The sequence below is a fragment of the Scyliorhinus torazame genome, chromosome 30 (genome assembly GCF_047496885.1).
Source record: "Scyliorhinus torazame isolate Kashiwa2021f chromosome 30, sScyTor2.1, whole genome shotgun sequence".
Classification (NCBI taxonomy): domain Eukaryota; kingdom Metazoa; phylum Chordata; class Chondrichthyes; order Carcharhiniformes; family Scyliorhinidae; genus Scyliorhinus; species Scyliorhinus torazame.
Window position 1 is genome coordinate 23,793,293 of NC_092736.1, and position 17,850 is coordinate 23,811,142.

General features: G+C 50.8%; 1 protein-coding gene across 3 annotated transcripts in view; it reads left to right on the plus strand.

Moving 5' to 3' along the window:
- LOC140404438 (dnaJ homolog subfamily A member 1-like) overlaps window positions 1–17,850 on the plus strand; it is a 35,844-nt gene that overhangs the window by 7,751 nt on the left and 10,243 nt on the right. For 2 of the 3 annotated variants that reach the window (XM_072492975.1, XM_072492976.1), the window contains exon 3: window positions 11,665–11,845. In XM_072492975.1, the coding sequence (XP_072349076.1) occupies window positions 11,665–11,845 (181 nt within the window). Of the gene's footprint in view, window positions 1–627; window positions 877–11,664; window positions 11,846–17,850 lie in introns of those variants that run through there. The other variant, XM_072492978.1, reaches the window with a different exon arrangement.

Genomic DNA, 17,850 nt, shown 5'->3' on the forward strand with positions numbered 1-17,850 from the left:
GTTACGACAAGAACATATTTGCCTCCACCCCCTCGCTCTCTCTCCTGCATCATTTCAAGTTCACAGCACACTTCATCAAGCAAGAGGGAGAGTTCCTTTCACTTCCAAGGTCTAAACACTTCTGCCCTATAATTCTCAAAAGCATCTCACAGGAACCAATCACTGATCATTGTCGGGCAGAACACATCCGTGGCCAACCCACGGGTTGCCAGCTAATCAATGGAACCGACATTCTCCAAAACGGTTCCTAAGGCTCACCCGGTGCTGAGAATCTGGCCCCTCCTTTCCAAACATAAAACCCGGCTCAATTATGAATCCATAGACCAAAAATAATAAAGTAAAAGAAATGGGATCAAAGGAAATAACAGGAAAGACCTTACACCAGGGAGAGAGAGTGTTAGCTATGATGGGAAATATGTACCAGCTATGATCCTAGCAAAGACGGACCAATATCATACACGTACAGACGGATGCTGAAAGAGTTTGGCGATGTCATGTTGATCAGTTCCTTTCTGCACAAAGTGAGTTTGCAGAAACTTCTCAAGAGGTTCACCCCTTGGAAAACCCCACCTAACCTTTTTTTTTTTTTTTGGACACTAAGGGCAATTTAGCATAGCCGATCCACCTAACCTGCACATCTTTGGACTGTGGGAGGAAACCAGAGCACCCGGAGGAAACCCACGCAGACACTGGGAGAACGTGCAGTCTCCGCACAGACAGTGACCCAAGCCGCGAATCGAACCTGGGACCTGGAGCTGTGAAGCATCTGTGCTAACCACTGTGCTACGTGCTGCCTAACATTTATTGCCCATCCCTGAGGACATTTAAAAGTCAGCCACGTTGCTTGGATCTGGAGTGACATGAAGACCAGACTAGGTAAGGACGACAGATTTTCTTACCAGATGAGTTTTTACCACAAACGACAATGGTCATCTTTAGAGTTTTGGGCTGAGATTCTCCGTGCCGAAATCACGCTCGGCGCAGGGGCGGAGAATGGGGCCTCAGATCCGCGATCAGGTCAAACACCGGGACATAATTCTCCGGCAACCAGAGAATCGCCGCCAGCCGCGCATGCGCGGTCGACGCGGCGCCGGTCAAGGGCCATTAAAAGAGGCCGCCGCGGTGATTCTCCGCGGTCGACCGGCCTAGTTCCAGCCAGCGTGATTCACGTATGGTTCCACCTGGCAGGAGCACGCACACGCGGCCGCGGTGGCCGTCCTGGTTTTGGGGGGGGGGGGGGAATCAGAATCTGGGGGGGCCTTCACGATGGCCAGGCCCGTGATCGGGGGCTACCGATCACCGGGTGCACGCGATCCGGGGGGGTGCCTACTTTCTTCCGCGTCGGCCCGTGTGTGGCGCCGCCATGTGTGGGCCCGGTGTGGAAGCGGCCGCCGCGTGGAACCGTGGCCGGCCGGCAGTGTAGGGCTGTGTATCGGTGCCGGAGCTGTGTGGCCACTCCGGTGTGGTGCTGGCCCCCTGTGGGCTTCAGAATCGCTGTGCCAAGAGGCCCGTTGACGCCAGCGTGAAACACTCCGGCAGCAACACTTAGCAGCGTTTTTGCAGAATCCCGGCCCTGATTCCGGATCTTTTTTTATTGGATTCAAATTTCAACATCTGCCATGGCAGATTTAGAGAATGATCCTGGGTTCCCATTTCTCTATCTGCGCTTTGTGCTGTGCCTTGGCAACATCGTCTGCTGACATGGGATCAGTTTTCAAATATAATCAACCTGCAACCCCTCTGTTGACCTTCCATTGCCCCTGTGTTGTCAAACTGTCCATTGGACCATGACAGGCTAAAAAAACCTGGGGCTAGATTCTCCGTTAGCCGATGCCGAAATCGGGGAGTGCGATCGGGCAGAGACTAGCTTCCGACACCCAAATCACGGCAGGCGGCGGTTTCACGCCAAATCACGATGCTCCATCACACCGAAAACGGCGTCAATGCAATGCACGATGCGCGTACTTTAATCACCTTTTACATATCATTAGCGGGCTCACCCACGATTCTCCCCCTCCGATGGGCCGAGTTCCCGATGGTCTACGTATGCTCTCAAACATCGTAAACCTGCCGTGATGGCTGCTGAGAGAGAGGGAGGGCACAGTGTCCAGTACCGCCATACTTCGCCGACAGTCGTTCCGCTGGCCGGGGAGATTGGGCCGGGGGGCTGAACGGGTAACACCATTACCGCAGCTGGCAAGGCAGCCATGCAGCTGTGCATGCCGCTGACGGCCCGCTTTAATCCTGGTGCCCTGGGTCGTATAGGTGACTCCACCTGGGGCACCCCCCTGGGTGCTCACTGGTCCTGGCCAACCCATCAGCTGTATGGGTGCTCCAGCACAACATGTCCCATCTTTTCGACCTCGATCAGTGTGTGTGTGTGGGGGGGTATCGTTTAAGCGCGGCTGCAGCTTGTCAACCCTGCGAGTGTCCGTCACGGACTCGGCAAATCCCACACCGTTTTTCATGGGATTCGATGGTGTTCCACGCGGTGTCAGTGCTAGCCCCTCATCAGTAGCAGAATCGGTACAGGTGTGGTGCTGATTTTTCGGACATGAAAGTCCACGGATTCTCCTTTGGCGTCAACACTTAGATTCAGAAACGAAGAATTCGGCCCATGGTCTTCAAAATTGTGCCACAAACTCTGCCCCAGCCTTCTTCCCTGACCACTACCTCAGTGTTTGCAAACCTCAGTGTCCTATTTAATTGAGTTGAGCTTCAGATTCCATATTATCTACAAGAAAGGCTCTCAACCTCTTCTGAGGATCCCTTGCTGTTAGAAAAATTCCAAGGATCTCCGGAATGAATGTATTTTTTTCTACAAAAGAAACGGTGAATTGCAGGTTATTTGAACAAATCCAAAAATTGAAGAAAAAGGGCCAAGAGGGAAACAGTTGCTGGAAATCTGAAATGAAGATGGGAAATGCTAGAAATACCCAGGTCTAGCAGCATCTGTTATGAAAGGTAATTTACCTGACATGCTAACTGTTTCTCTCCATAGACAGTCAGACCTGCTGATAGTTTCCAGCTGTAGCACGATCAATCACTCACGAGACGCGAAGAGATGGAGTCAATCGATGGCTTTATTACGCAGACTTGTTCCCCAGCAGCACAGTTACAGAATGTGGCTGCTGGGGTAACCCGGGCTCTTATACTCCGCCTTACTGGGTGGAGCCAGTAGGCAGCCGATCCAATTGGGACCCAGCGTCTATCCACCAATAGCCTCTCGGCATCACAGGGTACCGTAATACCCCTAATACATACCACCACATTCACCCCTTGTTAAAAGGGAACCAGGCAGGGGTAGTGGGCCGTATGGTGGTAGGGATTTACAGAGTCGGTACCTAGGATGCCGCTAACACAGCGGCTATGCTCTGATATCAAACTACCGGTACTATTTACAATGCCACTTTTACTGGGCAACTGAATTATTTACAGAGGCATGTCTTGCTTTGTTATACGGATTCGATGAGTCGAATGGGTGCCCTGGTTGTCCTTACCGATCGTCTCAGCCCCGGTGGTGATGCAGGCGCTGGCACGGGGACCATCGTCTCTGGGAGCGTAGCGACACCTCTTCCTGCTCCACTACCCCTAATCGCGACTGGGGGGAAGACCGATCCACCCGGGAAGAGGACGGCTGTGGGGTGCGCCGGTGGGAGGGTGGGGGTGATCGATGTTGGGGGGGGGGGTGTGCAGCTCCGGAGTGGGCGGCTGTGGGGTGCGCCGGTGGGAGGGTGGGGGTGATCGATGTTTGGGGGGGGGGGGGGTGTGGAGCTCCGGAGTGGGCGGCTGTGGGGTGCGCCGGTGGGAGGGCGTGTGGAGCTCCGGCGGGCGCCAGGTCCCGCAGGGAGACCGTGTCCTGTCGGCCATCGGGGTATGCCACGTAGGCGTACTGAGGGTTCGCGTGGAGGAGATGAACTCTCTCGAGCAACGGGTCCGATTTGTGCATCCGCACATCTTTTCGGAGCAGAATGGGTCCCGGGGCTGCCAGCCAGAACGAAAGTGGCGTTCCGGAGGAGGACTTCCTAGGGTAGACCAGGAGGCGTTCGTGAGGTGTTTGATTCGTTGTTGTACAAAGCAGCGACCGGATGGAGTGGAGGGCATCCGGGAGGACTTCCTGCCTCTCTTTATTATGCAGACTTGTTCCCAGCAGCCACATTCTGTAACTGTGCTGCTGGGGAACAAGTCTGTGTAATAAATTGTAGTACGATCAATCACTCACGAGACGAGAAGAGATGGAGTCAATCGATGGCTTTATTACGCAGACTTGCTCCCCAGCAGCACAGTTACAGAATGTGGCTGCTGGGAGAACCCGGGCTCTTATACTCCGCCTTACTGGGTGGAGCCAGTAGGCGGCCGATCCAATCGGGACCCAGCGTCTATCCACCAATAGTCTCTCGGAATCACAGGGTACCGTAATACCCCTAATACATACCACCACACCAGCATTGTTGTCTTTGGAAATAGAGAGGCTGAATATGATGGCAACTTTGAAATGATCGCTCTGAATAGTGGTAGGAGCAAAGGATTAGGTAACGTAGGACAGTGGTGATGCCAGAGGAGGAAGGGCAAGATGAGTTGAGGTGGAGATTCAAATTATCAAGGTGAGTTTCTGTACAGAAGGTGAGGGAAGATATCTCCGGGTACTTGTCTCAAGGCTTTTCGTCAGCTACAAGGCAATATAATGGAATATTTTCCACTTGCTTGGATGAGTGCAGCTTCAACAACATTCAAAAAGCTCAACACTACCAGGGAAAAACAACCTACTTGATTGAAACTACCTCAAACATTTACTCTCTCCACACCTTAGTGTATACTATTTATACTGCATTGTATGTATAATGCAATTTGCTACGGCTTCAAAAAATGCTTCTACCAGTAGAGGGACTGAAGGTGCATGGGAGCACGACCGCCTTCCATGTTCCCTTCCAAATCCTGCACCATCCTGACTTGGAAATGCATCGCCATTCCTTCCCTACTGACAGAACTGTAGGCGGCAGTGATTCAAGAAGGCAGCTCACCCTCTACCTTCTTGAGGTCACTTCAGGTTGACCAATAAACACTGACCTTGCCAGTGACACCCAGTCGATGATTGAAAGTAAAAAATACATCTGACCCTTCTAAAAGAAAGCTGGCTGAAAGTCTGAACACTGGGAATGCCTTGATACTTTAGTTCGGAGATTTTAATTAATGGATTGAGCCAAAAGCAATAACTGAAATTGTAGTTATATTAGAATGGTTTTTTGACTTCCGGTTGCGGCGATGCGGAGCTAAGCCGCACATTTCGGCAGCTCCCGCGATAACGGACTTTTGGGCTCTCCCAACGGAAATTTTTTGATTTAATCCCGTGTGGGAAGGTGAAGTAAGGTTCCCCCCCTTACGTTGTATGGCCGAGATTCGCGGTGGAGCGGTGGGAAAAGAGGCTCTGGAGCAGCGGCAAAAACGAGGGGGAAAGAGCAAGATGGCGGAGGGCGGAGATCGAGCAGCATGGGGGCCGGACCAGCAGGAGTTCCTTAAGCGCTGTGTGGAGGAGCTTAAAAAGGAGGTGCTGGCGCCAATGCTGTTGGCGATCGAAGGGCTGAAGGAGACCCAGAAGGCCCAGGCGGTGGAGCTTCGCGAGGTGAGAGATAAAACGAATGAGAACGAGGACGAGATCCTGGGCCTGGCGGTAAAAATGGAGGCGCACAGGAGGTGGGCCGAGAGAATCAAGGTCCTGGTGAACAGGGCGAGGAGGAAGAATCTCCGGATTCTGGGTCTCCCCGAAGGAGTGGAGGGAGCTGATGCTGGGGCGTATGTGAGTACGATGCTCCGTTCGCTGATGGGTGCGGAGGCCTCTCCGAGCCCCCTGGAGCTGTAAGGGGCTCACCGGGTCCTGGCGAGGAGACCCAAGGCCGGTGAGCCGCCAAGGGCAATAGTGGCCAGGTTCCATCGCTTCGCGGACAAAGAAAGTGTGCTGAGATGGGCCAAGAAGGTGCAGAGCAGTAGATGGGAGAATGCGGTGATCCGAGTTTACCAGGATTGGAGCACGGAGGTGGCAAGGAGGAGAGCTGGCTTCAACCGGGCCTTGGTGCTGCACAAAAAAGTCAGGTTCGGCATGCTGCAGCCAGCGCGACTGTGGGTTACTTATCAGGACCGACACCATTATTTTGAAACGCCAGAAGAGGCTTGGACCTTTATTCAGACGGAAAAATTGGACACGAACTGAGGAGATGTGGTTGTGGGGGGAGATGTTGGTTGTATACGGGGTTGTAAATATGGGTAAAGATTACTTCATGGGTGGGATGATGGATGGGGATGTGGGTAGAGTTCTGGTTAAAATTCCCCCCCCCCCTTTTTTTTCTTTTCTGTAGACGAGATGATGGGGAATGTGGGCGTCGGTGCTGGAGGGAGACGAGACTCGGGGATGAGGGAACTTGGATAATGGCCGCGACAGGAGCTGCGCCATAGGGGGCGGGGCTGGCTCAGGAAAGCGCGGGCTATTTCCCGCGTTAAAAGGGGGAGGATGGAGGAAGGTAAGGAGGAGGAGAGACTCCCCCACGGGGGAGATCAACGGGAAGGCGGGGGAAGCCGGGGTCAGCAGAAGTCAGCTGACTCACGGAAGTAATATGGGGGGAGCAAAAGTGCTAGATGCGGATCTAGCGGGGAGGGGGGGACGACATAAGGGTTGCTGCTGCACTGTCCGAGGGGGAACGGAAAATGGAAGAGGTGGTCGGGGCGGGGGTTCCCCACCTGGGGGACTGGAGGGTGCGGGAGGCACGAGCACGGGACTGGCCTAAGATAGGAGATGGCTAGTCGGCGGGGAGTGTGGGGGGGGTGGGGGTGAGGAGAGCCCCTCAATCCGGCTGATCACGTGGAATGTGAGAGGCCTAAATGGGCCGGTTAAGAGGGCCCGAGTGTTCGCGCACCTAAAGGGACTGGAGGCAGACGTGGTCATGCTTCAGGAGACACATCTGAAGGTGTCCGATCAGGTCAGGTTAAGGAAGGGATGGGTAGGACAGTTGTTTCATTCGGGGCTGGATGCGAAGAATAGAGGGGTGGCAATACTGGTGGGGAAGCGGATGTCGTTTGAGACCAAGAACATAGTAGCGGACAATGGAGGCCGATATGTGATGGTGAGTGGTAGGTTGCAGGGGACGGAGGTGGTACTGGTGAATGTATATGCCCCGAACTGGGACGATGCTGGATTCATGAAACGGATGTTGGGGCGAATTCCAGACTTGGAGGTAGGGAGCTTGACAATGGGTGGGGATTTTAACACGGTGCTGGACCCAGCATTAGATCGTTCCAGATCTAGGACGGGGAAGAGGCCGGCTGCGGCCAAGGTGCTTAGGCGGTTTATGGATCAGATGGTGGGGGGTAGATCTGTGGAGATTTGCCAGGCCTTTGGCCAGAGAATTTTCTTTTTTCTCCCACGTACATAAGGCCTACTCCCGGATAGATTTTTTTGTTCTGGGCAGGACATTGATCCCGAAAGTGGAGGGAACGGAGTATTCGGCCATAGCCATTTCAGACCATGCCCCGCATTGTGTGGAGCTAGAGCTGGGGGAGGAGAGGGACCAACGCCCATTGTGGCGGTTGGATGTGGGACTGCTGGCAGACGAGGAAGTGTGCGGGAGGGTGCATCGAAAGGTATCTGGAGGCCAACGACAACGGGGAGGTGCAGGTGGGAGTAGTATGGGAGGCGCTGAAGGCGGTGGTCAGGGGAGAGTTAATCTCCACCAGGGCTCAGAGGGTGAAGAGAGAGAGCAGGGAAAGGGAGAGGTTAGTGGGGGAGATTTTAAGAGTGGACAGGAGATATGCGGAGGCCCCTGAAGAGGGACTACTCAGGGAGAGGCGAAGTCTCCAGACAGAGTTCGACCTGTTGACCACAGGGAAGGCAAAGGCACAGCGGAGGAAGGCACAGGGGGCGATGTAGGAGTATGGGGAGAAGGCGAGCCGGATGCTGGCACACCAGCTCCGTAAGAGGATGGCAGCGAGGGAAATAGGTGGAGTCAAGGATGGAAGGGGAACTACGGTGTGGAGTACGGGGAAAGTGAATGAGGCATTCAAGGCCTTTTACGAGGAGCTGTATAGGTCCCAGCCCCCAGGGGAAAAAGAGGGGATGCGACGATTCTTGGACCAACTGAGGTTCCCGAGGGTGGAAGAGCAGGAGGTGGCTGGTTTGGGGGCGCCAATTGGGGTGGAGGAGCTGGTTAAAGGACTGGGGAGCATGCAGGCAGGGAAGGCCCCGGGGCCGGATGGGTTCCCGGTGGAGTTTTATAGGAAGTATGTAGACCTGTTAGCCCCGTTGCTGGTAAGGACCTTCAATGAAGCAAGGGAGGGGGGGGACCCTGCCCCCGACAATCTCTTTGATCTTGAAGCGGGATAAGGACCCACTGCAATGTGGGTCGTATAGACCGATCTCGCTCCTCAACGTAGATGCTAAGTTGCTGGCAAAAATGTTGGCTGCGAGGATTGAGGACTGTATCCCGGGGGTGATTCACGAGGACCAGACGGGATTCGTAAAGGGTTGGCAGCTAAATACTAATGTGCAAAGGCTCCTAAATGTGATAATGATGCCATCGGTGGAGGGAGAGGCGGAGATAGTGGCAGCCATGGACGCGGAGAAGGTCTTTGACCGAGTAGAGTGGGAGTATCTCTGGGAAGTGTTGAGGAGGTTTGGGTTCGGGGGAGGGTTTATTAGTTGGGTTAAGCTCCTGTATAGAGCCCCGGTGGCGAGTGTGGTCACGAACCGGCGGAGGTCGGAGTATTTCCAGCTGTATCGAGGGACGAGGCAGGGGTGCCCCCTGTCCCCTCTGCTGTTTGCATTAGCAATTGAATCTTTGGCCATGGCGTTAAGGGAGTCGGGGAAATGGAAGGGGGTGGTTCGAGGGGGAGAGGAACATGGAGTGTCACTGTACGCAGACGACCTGTTGCTGTATGTGGCGGATCCAGTGGAGGGGATGGTTGAGGTCATGCAGATCCTAAGGGAGTTTGGAGACTTTTCGGGCTATAAGCTCAATGTGGGAAAGAGTGAGCTCTTTGTGGTGAATCCGAGGGATCAGGGAAGAGTGGTAGACGACCTACCGTTGAGGAGAGCGGAAAGGAGCTTTAGATACTTGGGGATTCAGGTAGCTAGGAGCTGGGGGGCACTGCACAAACTTAATTTGACGTGGCTGGTGGAACAGATGGAGGAGGATTTTAAAAGGTGGGACATATTGCGCCACTCGCTGGCGGGCAGGGTACAGTCGATTAAAATGGTGGTCCTCCCGAGGTTTCTTTTTGTTTTTCAATGCCTCCCAATTGTGATTACCAAGGCCTTCTTTAAGAGGGTAAGCAGGAGCATTATGGAATTTGTGTGGGCGAGCAAGACCCCGAGGGTAAGGAGGGGGTTCCTGGAGCGTAGCAGAGATAGAGGAGGGTTGGCGTTGCCGAACTTGGGTGGCTACTACTGGGCAGCCAATGTGGCGATGACCCATAAGTGGGTGGTGGAGGGAGAGGGGGCGGCGTGGAAGAGGTTGGAGATGGCGTCCTGCAAAGGAACGAGCCTGGGGGCGCTGGTGACGGCACCGCTGCCGTTCTCGCCGACAAGTTACACCACGAGTCCGGTGGTGGCGGCAACGTTAAAGATCTGGGGGCAGTGGAGACGGCACAGGGGTGCGATGGGAGCCTCGGTGTGGTCCCCGATCAGAGATAACCATCGGTTTGTCCCAAGAAGGATGGATGGGGGGTTTCAGAGCTGGCATCGGGCAGCGATTAGAAGAATGGGGGACCTGTTCATCGATGGGACGTTTGCGAGCTTAGGGGTGCTGGAGGAGAAATTTGGAATACCCCCCCGGGAAATGCCTTCAGGTACATGCAAGTGAGGTGGTTTGTGAGGCGGCAGGTGAGGGAATTCCCGCTGCTCCCGGCACGGGATTCAAGACGGTGATTTTGGGCGTATGGGTCGGAGAGGGCAAGGTGTCGGCGATATACCAGGAGATGAAAGAAGAGGGGGAGGCTTTGGTAGAGGAGCTGAAGGGGTAATGGGAAGAGGAGCTGGGGGAGGAGATTGAGGAGGGGCTATGGGCTGATGCCCTAAGTAGGGTTAATTCCTCTTCCTCGTGTGCCAGGCTTAGCCTGATACAATTTAAGGTGGTTCATAGAGTGCATATGACGGGGGCGAGGCTGAGTAGGTTCTTTGGGGTGGAGGACAGATGTGGGAGGTGCTCAGGAAGCCCGGCGAACCATGTCCATATGTTTTGGTCATGCCTGGCACTGGAGGGGTTCTGGAGGGGAGTTACAGGAACAGTATCTAAGGTGGTGAAAGTCCGGGTCAAGCCAAGCTGGGGGCTAGCACTATTTGGAGTAGTGGACGAGCCGGGAGTGCAGGAGGCGAAAGAAGCCGGCATTCTGACCTTTGCGTCCCTAGTAGCCCGGCAAAGGATCTTGTTAATGTGGAAAGAGGCGAAGCCCCCCAGCGTGGAGGCCTGGATAAATGATATGGCAGGGTTTATCAAATTGGAGCGGATAAAGTTTGCCTTGAGAGGGTCTGCGCAGGGGTTCTACAGGCGATGGCAACCGTTCCTAGACTATCTCGCGGAGCGTTAGATGAAGGTCAGACAGCAGCAACAGTAACCCAGGGGAGGGGGGGGGGGACATCGTTCGTGGTGGTGGGGGGGGGGGGTTTCTTTTCTGGGGGGGCATTTGAGCAAGGAAACACATGAATGATCTGGAAAACTGACATGTACGGGAGGAATCCAATGTACAAAGTTCTGTATCTTATTGACTTGCCATGTTCATGTCTTGTTATGCGAGCTTTCTTTCATTTTGTAGCGGGGGCGTTGGGGGGGTTTGTTTGTATGGTTGAAAATGGTGTTGAAAAATTCTTAATAAATATATTAAATATTAGAATGGTTTTGTTTCTTAATATTTGGGAGTTATGGCCCCAGTTACAGAATTTTTCAGCGGACCACTAACCACTATAACTTGTTCACATGGTAACGCCTACTATTGATGAGAAATGTGATATCCATGAAATCTACTTGGAACGTCAGTCTTTACCAATGGCAGGCCGTAACACCTGGAATTTGAACCTTTGTTAGCTGCGTTCTGGTTCTTTTTAAATCTGCATAGTCTTTGGTGCCTAAATGTTCATTTGATTCTTGTTTCAGGTTACAGATTACTAAATGTTACCAAATCTTCTTTATTAAATTTACAGTTTATAATGAGCATTCCTAGGAAAATCCAAAATATTCTTTCTTTCCAAAGCTGCATCTTTGAAAGCATCTGTTGTGATTTTTTTTTTCTGTGTCACCGTTAACTTTTAGACTTGACATTGTCTAGACAACCAACAAGAGAACTGGGCAGTTGTTTTTTTTTAATCATTAAATAACTCCTTTTAAGAGTGGTGTTCTTGTTAGCCCTTGTTGGAAGTGTTCCAATGGGAATTTCACTATATTCACACTTTATTATGATGAAGAAGGTGGCGATTTATGAATGAGATACTTGGGCAACACTTTTCCAAAAGATTTTTTTTCTCAAATCATAGGTCAAAGAGAAACATCCTCAGAAGAGAAAAAGACCCTAACAAAATCTTTCAATTTTATGTTGAATTCTTGATTTAATATTAGGAATGTTTTGCACCTGTAGTGGATAATTCAAATATTTTTGTTCATTTCTAGTTTTTTTTTCTTCTTTTAATAGTTCAAGCTTATATCACAAGCCTATGAGGTTTTATCAGACTCTAAGAAGCGAGACCTCTACGACCAAGGTGGTGAACAAGCCATTAAGGAAGGAGGAGTAGGGGGTGGTGGTTTTTCCTCGCCCATGGACATCTTCGACATGTTCTTTGGTGGTGGTGGCAGAATGCAAAGGGAGAAAAGAGGTACACAAAGTAATTTCCCTAGTTCAATAGAGAGTTAGATGGGGAGGAGAAATATGAAAAAAATATGCATTATTCTAATAGAAATTGGTAAGCAATTTTGTGTTCCCCCCACACTCATTTTCCCCCCACACGATCTTATACTAAAATACATTTGCTGGTTAATCTGGAAATACCACTATCTGGCTGGAGGATATAATTTCCCAAAAGGAAAGCGAGTGAAGGTCAACCTGGCTGCGTTCTCGTCTGGCTAAATATCGATAGACTAGGTTAGAGATGAGATGCTGCCAGTTGACTTGGTCAATGTGTGGTTGGTGGAAATATAGTCCCTGTTGTGAAAATATTACGGATATTTATAATTTATGGAAGGAATCCACTTTCAAAGGATGACTTTAATAGTGTTAAGATGTTACGAGTCCCAGTTTCTTTGGAATTTCGTCCAAAAGAAAGTTTTTCATTCCTGGTCTCACCTTGTTGAAATCCTTCTGCAGCCTCTCCGTGACCTTGCCTCATCTTAAAATAAAGCTCACAAATCTGTTAACAGTGTATTGAATTGCATCATTGCATCCTGTCCAACGGTTCATATAGATTTTTGATTTTGTTCTCTACCCATGTTTTTGAAAACTGGGTACTAATATGCTTTCTTTGTTCACGGCTTCAACAACTTGTCCTTCAAATTTAAAGCTGTTTTTTATCAGAACTCCCAAATCTCTGTGCTATTAAATTATTTTACCATATGCATGTTTGCTTTTTATCCTTTCGCAAGTTCTCCATATTCATTTCATCTCACGGCTGCCCGCACAATCTACTTTTTTAAAAATGTGTCCATGGTACGTTGGCTGGCTGGTTGGTCGCTGGCTGGTCCAGCATTTATTGCCCATCCCTGAAGGCATTTAAGAGTCAACCACATTGCTGTGGATCTGGAGTAGGCCAGACCAGATAAGGACGAGAAATTTCATTCCCTAAAGGACATTAGCGAACCAGATGGATTTTTACGACAGTCGACAATGGGTTCATGGTCATCTTTTAGACTTTTAATTCCAGATTTTTATCGAATTCCAATTTCACCATCTGATGTGAGGGGATTTGAATCCGGGTTCCCAGGACATGACTTTGGGTCTCTGGGTCACGGGTCCAGCGACAGTACCACTACACCACTGCCTCCCCCTCTGTCTTTGACCTTCAGAGGTCACTTCAGTTTAGCACACCTGTCTTTTTTTCTGTTGCATTCAAATTTTGAAACTACAAAAAAGGGGGAGTTATTCTCTGTCCTGGTGCACCAGTTTTCTGTGCGGCACACCCCTGCAGGCGACGGGATTCTCTGTCCCGCCAGCCGCCCAATGGGGTTTCCCATCGTGGGCAGCCCCACGGCGTCGGGAAATCCCGGGTGTGGGTGCGCTGCCGGCGCAACAGAGAATCCCGACAGCGGAGAATCCAGCCCTGTGATGGGGTGGAAGGTAGGGGTAATTAAATGATGAAGGGGTTGGTGGTACAAAGCAAAAGCTGGTGGTTGCAGGACAATGAAAGAAACAGAAATTGAGTCCAGAGCAGGAAATGGGAAGAAAAAAGACCAGCAGCTGCTGTTGTAAAACTTGGGAGCAGAAGTTATGGTTGGAAATACGCAGCAGTGGGTGGGAGCATCTATCAGTTGGATCTTCCAGCTTCAGTGTCTTCAAGGAGATCAAGCTTCAGTGTTCCTGGAGGTCCATCTTCTTTCAGGAGGTCCGTCTTTCTTCAACGGTGGGTCAGTTGTGGCCATATGCCTTTTAAAAATGGTGCCTAGATACAAGTGTGAGCCATCTAGCCCGCCCGCCAGACGAAACATTGCAACCCTCTCGTGCATATTTAATTACATTACAGTGGCAATTCCCATTAGTTTCTGCGGCAGGAAACACTCCACGTCCCTGCCCCCTCCACGGACTTGTCTATTGACTGACATGCAATAAAACCCGGTCAACCCAATCTTTTGAAATTGCAATGTTACCTGCTGCTTGTAAAACATCCAGCTGCACTGGCATACTGAGAGCAATATTGAGGTGTACAGACATTCGGCTTTGTCTTCAAGGACACGCTGTGCTGAATCCATGTTCTATTCATGTCGACTCCTGTATGCTGAGCTCACTGAGCATTAAGCATGGTGTTGGGGAATATATTTTCCAGATAACTGAACTCAAGCTTTGTGATAACAATAAGTGTCGAGGATGAAATGTTGGTTGATAACCCATCCTTTTTAAAATTAAATCTGATTGGCTGAAACTCTGTGGTCAGAATTGAAGCAGAAAGTGGGCATTCCTGCTACAGATACAGTGCTTTTATATTGTATTTATCCTGGTAATTTGAAAAGAAATGTTTTTAATTTGCGAGATGTGGGCGTCGCTGATTAGGGCAGTATTTATTGCCCATCCTTAGTTGCCCTTCAGAAGGTGGTGGTGAGTTGCCTTCTTGAACCGTTGCTGTCCACGAGGTGTAGGTACACCCACTGTGCTGTTTGGGAAGGAGTTCCAGGATTTAGCACCAGCCACAGTAAAGGAACATGGAACATAGAAAAATACAGCACAGAACAGGCCCTTCGGCCCACGATGTTGTGCCGAACCTTTGTCCTAGATTAATCATAGATTATCATAGAATTTACAGTGCAGAAGGAGGCCATTCGGCCCATCGAGTCTGCACCAGCTCTTGGAAAGAGCAACCTACCCAAGGTCAACACCTCCACCCTAGCCCCATAACCCAGTAACCCCACCCAACACTAAGGGCAATTTTGGACACTAAGGGCAATTTATCATGGCCAATCCACCTAACCTGCACATCTTTGGACTGTGGGAGGAAACCGGAGCACCCGGATGAAACCTATGCACACACTGGGAGGATGTGCAGACTCCGCACAGACAGTGACCCAAGCCGGAATCGAACCTGGGACCCTGGAGCTGTTAAGCAATTGTGCTATCCACAATGCTACCGTGCTGCCCTTAAGAACAAATTAATCTACACTATATCATTCTACCGTAATCCATGTACCTATCCAATAGCCGCTTGAAGGTCCCTTATGTTTCCGACTCAACTACTTCCACAGGCAGTGCATTCCATGCCCCCACTACTCTCTGGGTAAAGAACCTACCTCTGACATCCCCCCCTATCTATATCTTCCGCCATTCATCTTAAATTTATGTCCCCTTGTAATGGTTTGTTCCACCCGGGGAAAAAGTCTGACTGTCTATCTATTCCCCTGATCATCTTATAAATCTCTATCAAGTCACCCCTCATCCTTCTCCGTTCTAATGAGAAAAAGCCTAGCACCCTCAACCTTTCCTCGTAAGACCTACTCTCCATTCCAGGCAACATCCTGGCAAATCTTCTTTGCACCTTTTCCAAAGTTTCCACATCCTTCCTAAAATGAGGCGACCAGACCTGTACACAGTACTCCAAATGTGGCCTTACCAAGGTTTTGTACAGCTGCATCATCACCTCACGGCTCTTAAATTCAATCCCTCTGTTCATGAACGCTAGCACACCATAGGCCTTCTTCACAGCTCTATCCACTTGATTGAATTGAATTTGTTTATTGTCACGTGTACCGAGGTACAGTGAAAAGTATTTTTCTGCGAGCAGCTCAACAGATCATTAAGTACATGAGAAGAAAAGGGAATAAAAGAAAATACATAATAGGGCAACACAACATATACAATGTAACTACATAAGCACTGGCATCGGATGAAGCATACAGGGTGTAGTGTTAATGAAATCAGTCCATAAGAGGGTCATTTAGGAGTCTGGTGACAGTGGGGAAGAAGCTGTTTTTGAGTCTGTTCGTGCGTGTTTTCAGACTTCTGTATCTCCTGCCCGATGGAAGAAGTTGGAAGAGTGAGTAAGCCGGGTGGGAGGGATCTTTGATTATACTGCCCGCTTTTCCCAGGCAGCGGGAGGTGTAAATGGAGTCAATGGATGGGAGGCAGGTTCGTGTGATGGACTGGGCGGTGTTCATGACTCTCTGAAGTTTCTTGCGGTCCTGGGCCGAGCAGTTGCCATACCAGGCTGTGATGCAGCCTGATAGGATGCTTTCTATGGTGCATCTGTAAAAGTTGGTAAGAGTCAATGTGGACATGCCGAATTTCCTTAGTTTCCTGAGGAAGTATAGGCGCTGTTGTGCTTTCTTGGTGGTAGAGTCGACGTAGGTGGACCAGGACAGATTTTTGGAGATGTGCACCCCTAGGAATTTGAAACTGCTAACCATCTCCACCTCGGCCCCGTTGATGCTGACAGGGGTGTGTACAGTACTTTGCTTCCTGAAGTCAATTACCAGCTCTTTAGTTTTGCTGGCATTGAGGGAGAGATTGTTGTCGCTACACCACTCCACTAGGTTCTCTATCTCCCTCCTGTATTCGGACTCATCGTTGTTCGAGATCCGGCCCACTATGGTCGTATCGTCAGCAAACTTGTAGATGGAGTTGGAACCAAGTTTTGCCACGCAGTCGTGTGTGTACAGGGAGTAGAGTAGGGGGCTAAGTACGCAGACTTGCGGGGCGCCGGTGTTGAGGACTATTGTGGAGGAGGTGTTATTGTTCATTCTTACTGATTGTGGTCTGTTGGTCAGAAAATCGAGGATCCAGTTGCAGAGTGGGGAGCCAAGTCCTAGGTTCTGGAGCTTTGATATGAGCTTGGCTGGGATTATGGTGTTGAAGGCGGAGCTGTAGTCAATAAATAGGAGTCTAATGTAGGAGTCCTTGTTTTCGAGATGCTCTAGGGATGAGTGTAGGGCCAGGGAAATGGTGTCTGATGTGGACCGGTTGCAGCGGTATGCGAATTGCAGTGGATCAAGGCGTTCTGGGAGTATGGAGGTGATGCGCTTCATGATCAACCTCTCGAAGCACTTCATTACGACTGAAGTCAGGGCCACTGATCGGTAGTCATTGAGGCACGTTGCCTGGTTCTTCTTTGGTACCGGTATGATGGTGGTCTTCTTGAAGCAGGTGGGGACCTCTGAGTGGAGTAGGGACAGGTTAAAGATGTCCGTGAATACCTCTGCCAGCTGGTCCGCGCAGGCTCTGAGTGCGCGACCAGGGATCCCGTCTGGGCTCGTCGCCTTCCGAGGGTTCACTTTCAGGAAGGTCAATCTGACTTCGGAAGCTGTGATGGTGGGTATGGGTGAATTATGGGCTGCTGGGGCACTCGCCAGCGGATTGTTGGTTGCCTGCTCGAACCGGGCATAGAATGCATTGAGTTCATCGGGGAGGGGTGCGCTGCTGCCAGAGATACTGTTCGGCTTCGCTTTGTAGCCCGTTATGTTGTTTAGTCCTTGCCATAACCGCCGAGAGTCTGTCTGTGACTCTAGCTTGGTTTGATATTCTCTCTTGGCATTCCGGATGGCTTTGCGGAGGTCGTACCTGGATTTCTTGTATAGGTCAGGGTCGTCTGCGTTGAACGCCTCAGATCTGTCCTTCAGTAGGGAGTCAATCTCGCGATTGAGCCATGGTTTCCGGTTGGGGAACGCACGTACTGCTTTCTTTGGCATGCAGTCGTCCACACATTTGCTGATGAAGTCTGTGACGGTGGTGGCATACTCATTTAAGTTGGTCGCTGAGTTCTTAAATATGGACCAGTCCACTGTCTCTAAGCAGTCACGTAAGAGCTCTTCTGTCTCCTCGGACCAGCACTGCACAACCTTCTTAGCTGGATTCTCCCGCTTGAGTTTCTGCTTGTATGCCGGGAGAAGGAGCACCGTCTTATGGTCTGATTTCCCAAAGTGCGATCGGGGGATGGAACGGTATGCGCCCTTGATTTTTGAGTAGCAGTGGTGAAGAGTGTTGTCGCCCTTGGTGGGACAGGAGTTGTGCTGGTGGAATTTTGGCAGTACACTCTTGAGGTTGGCCTTGTTGAAGTCTCCGGCCACGATGAACAAGGCCTCCGGGTGTTCTGTTTCGTAGTTGTTTATTACTGTGTATAGTTCGTCCAGCGCCTTCCTCACTACTGCCTGGGGTGGGATGTAGACCGCTGTGATAATGGCTGAAGTGAAC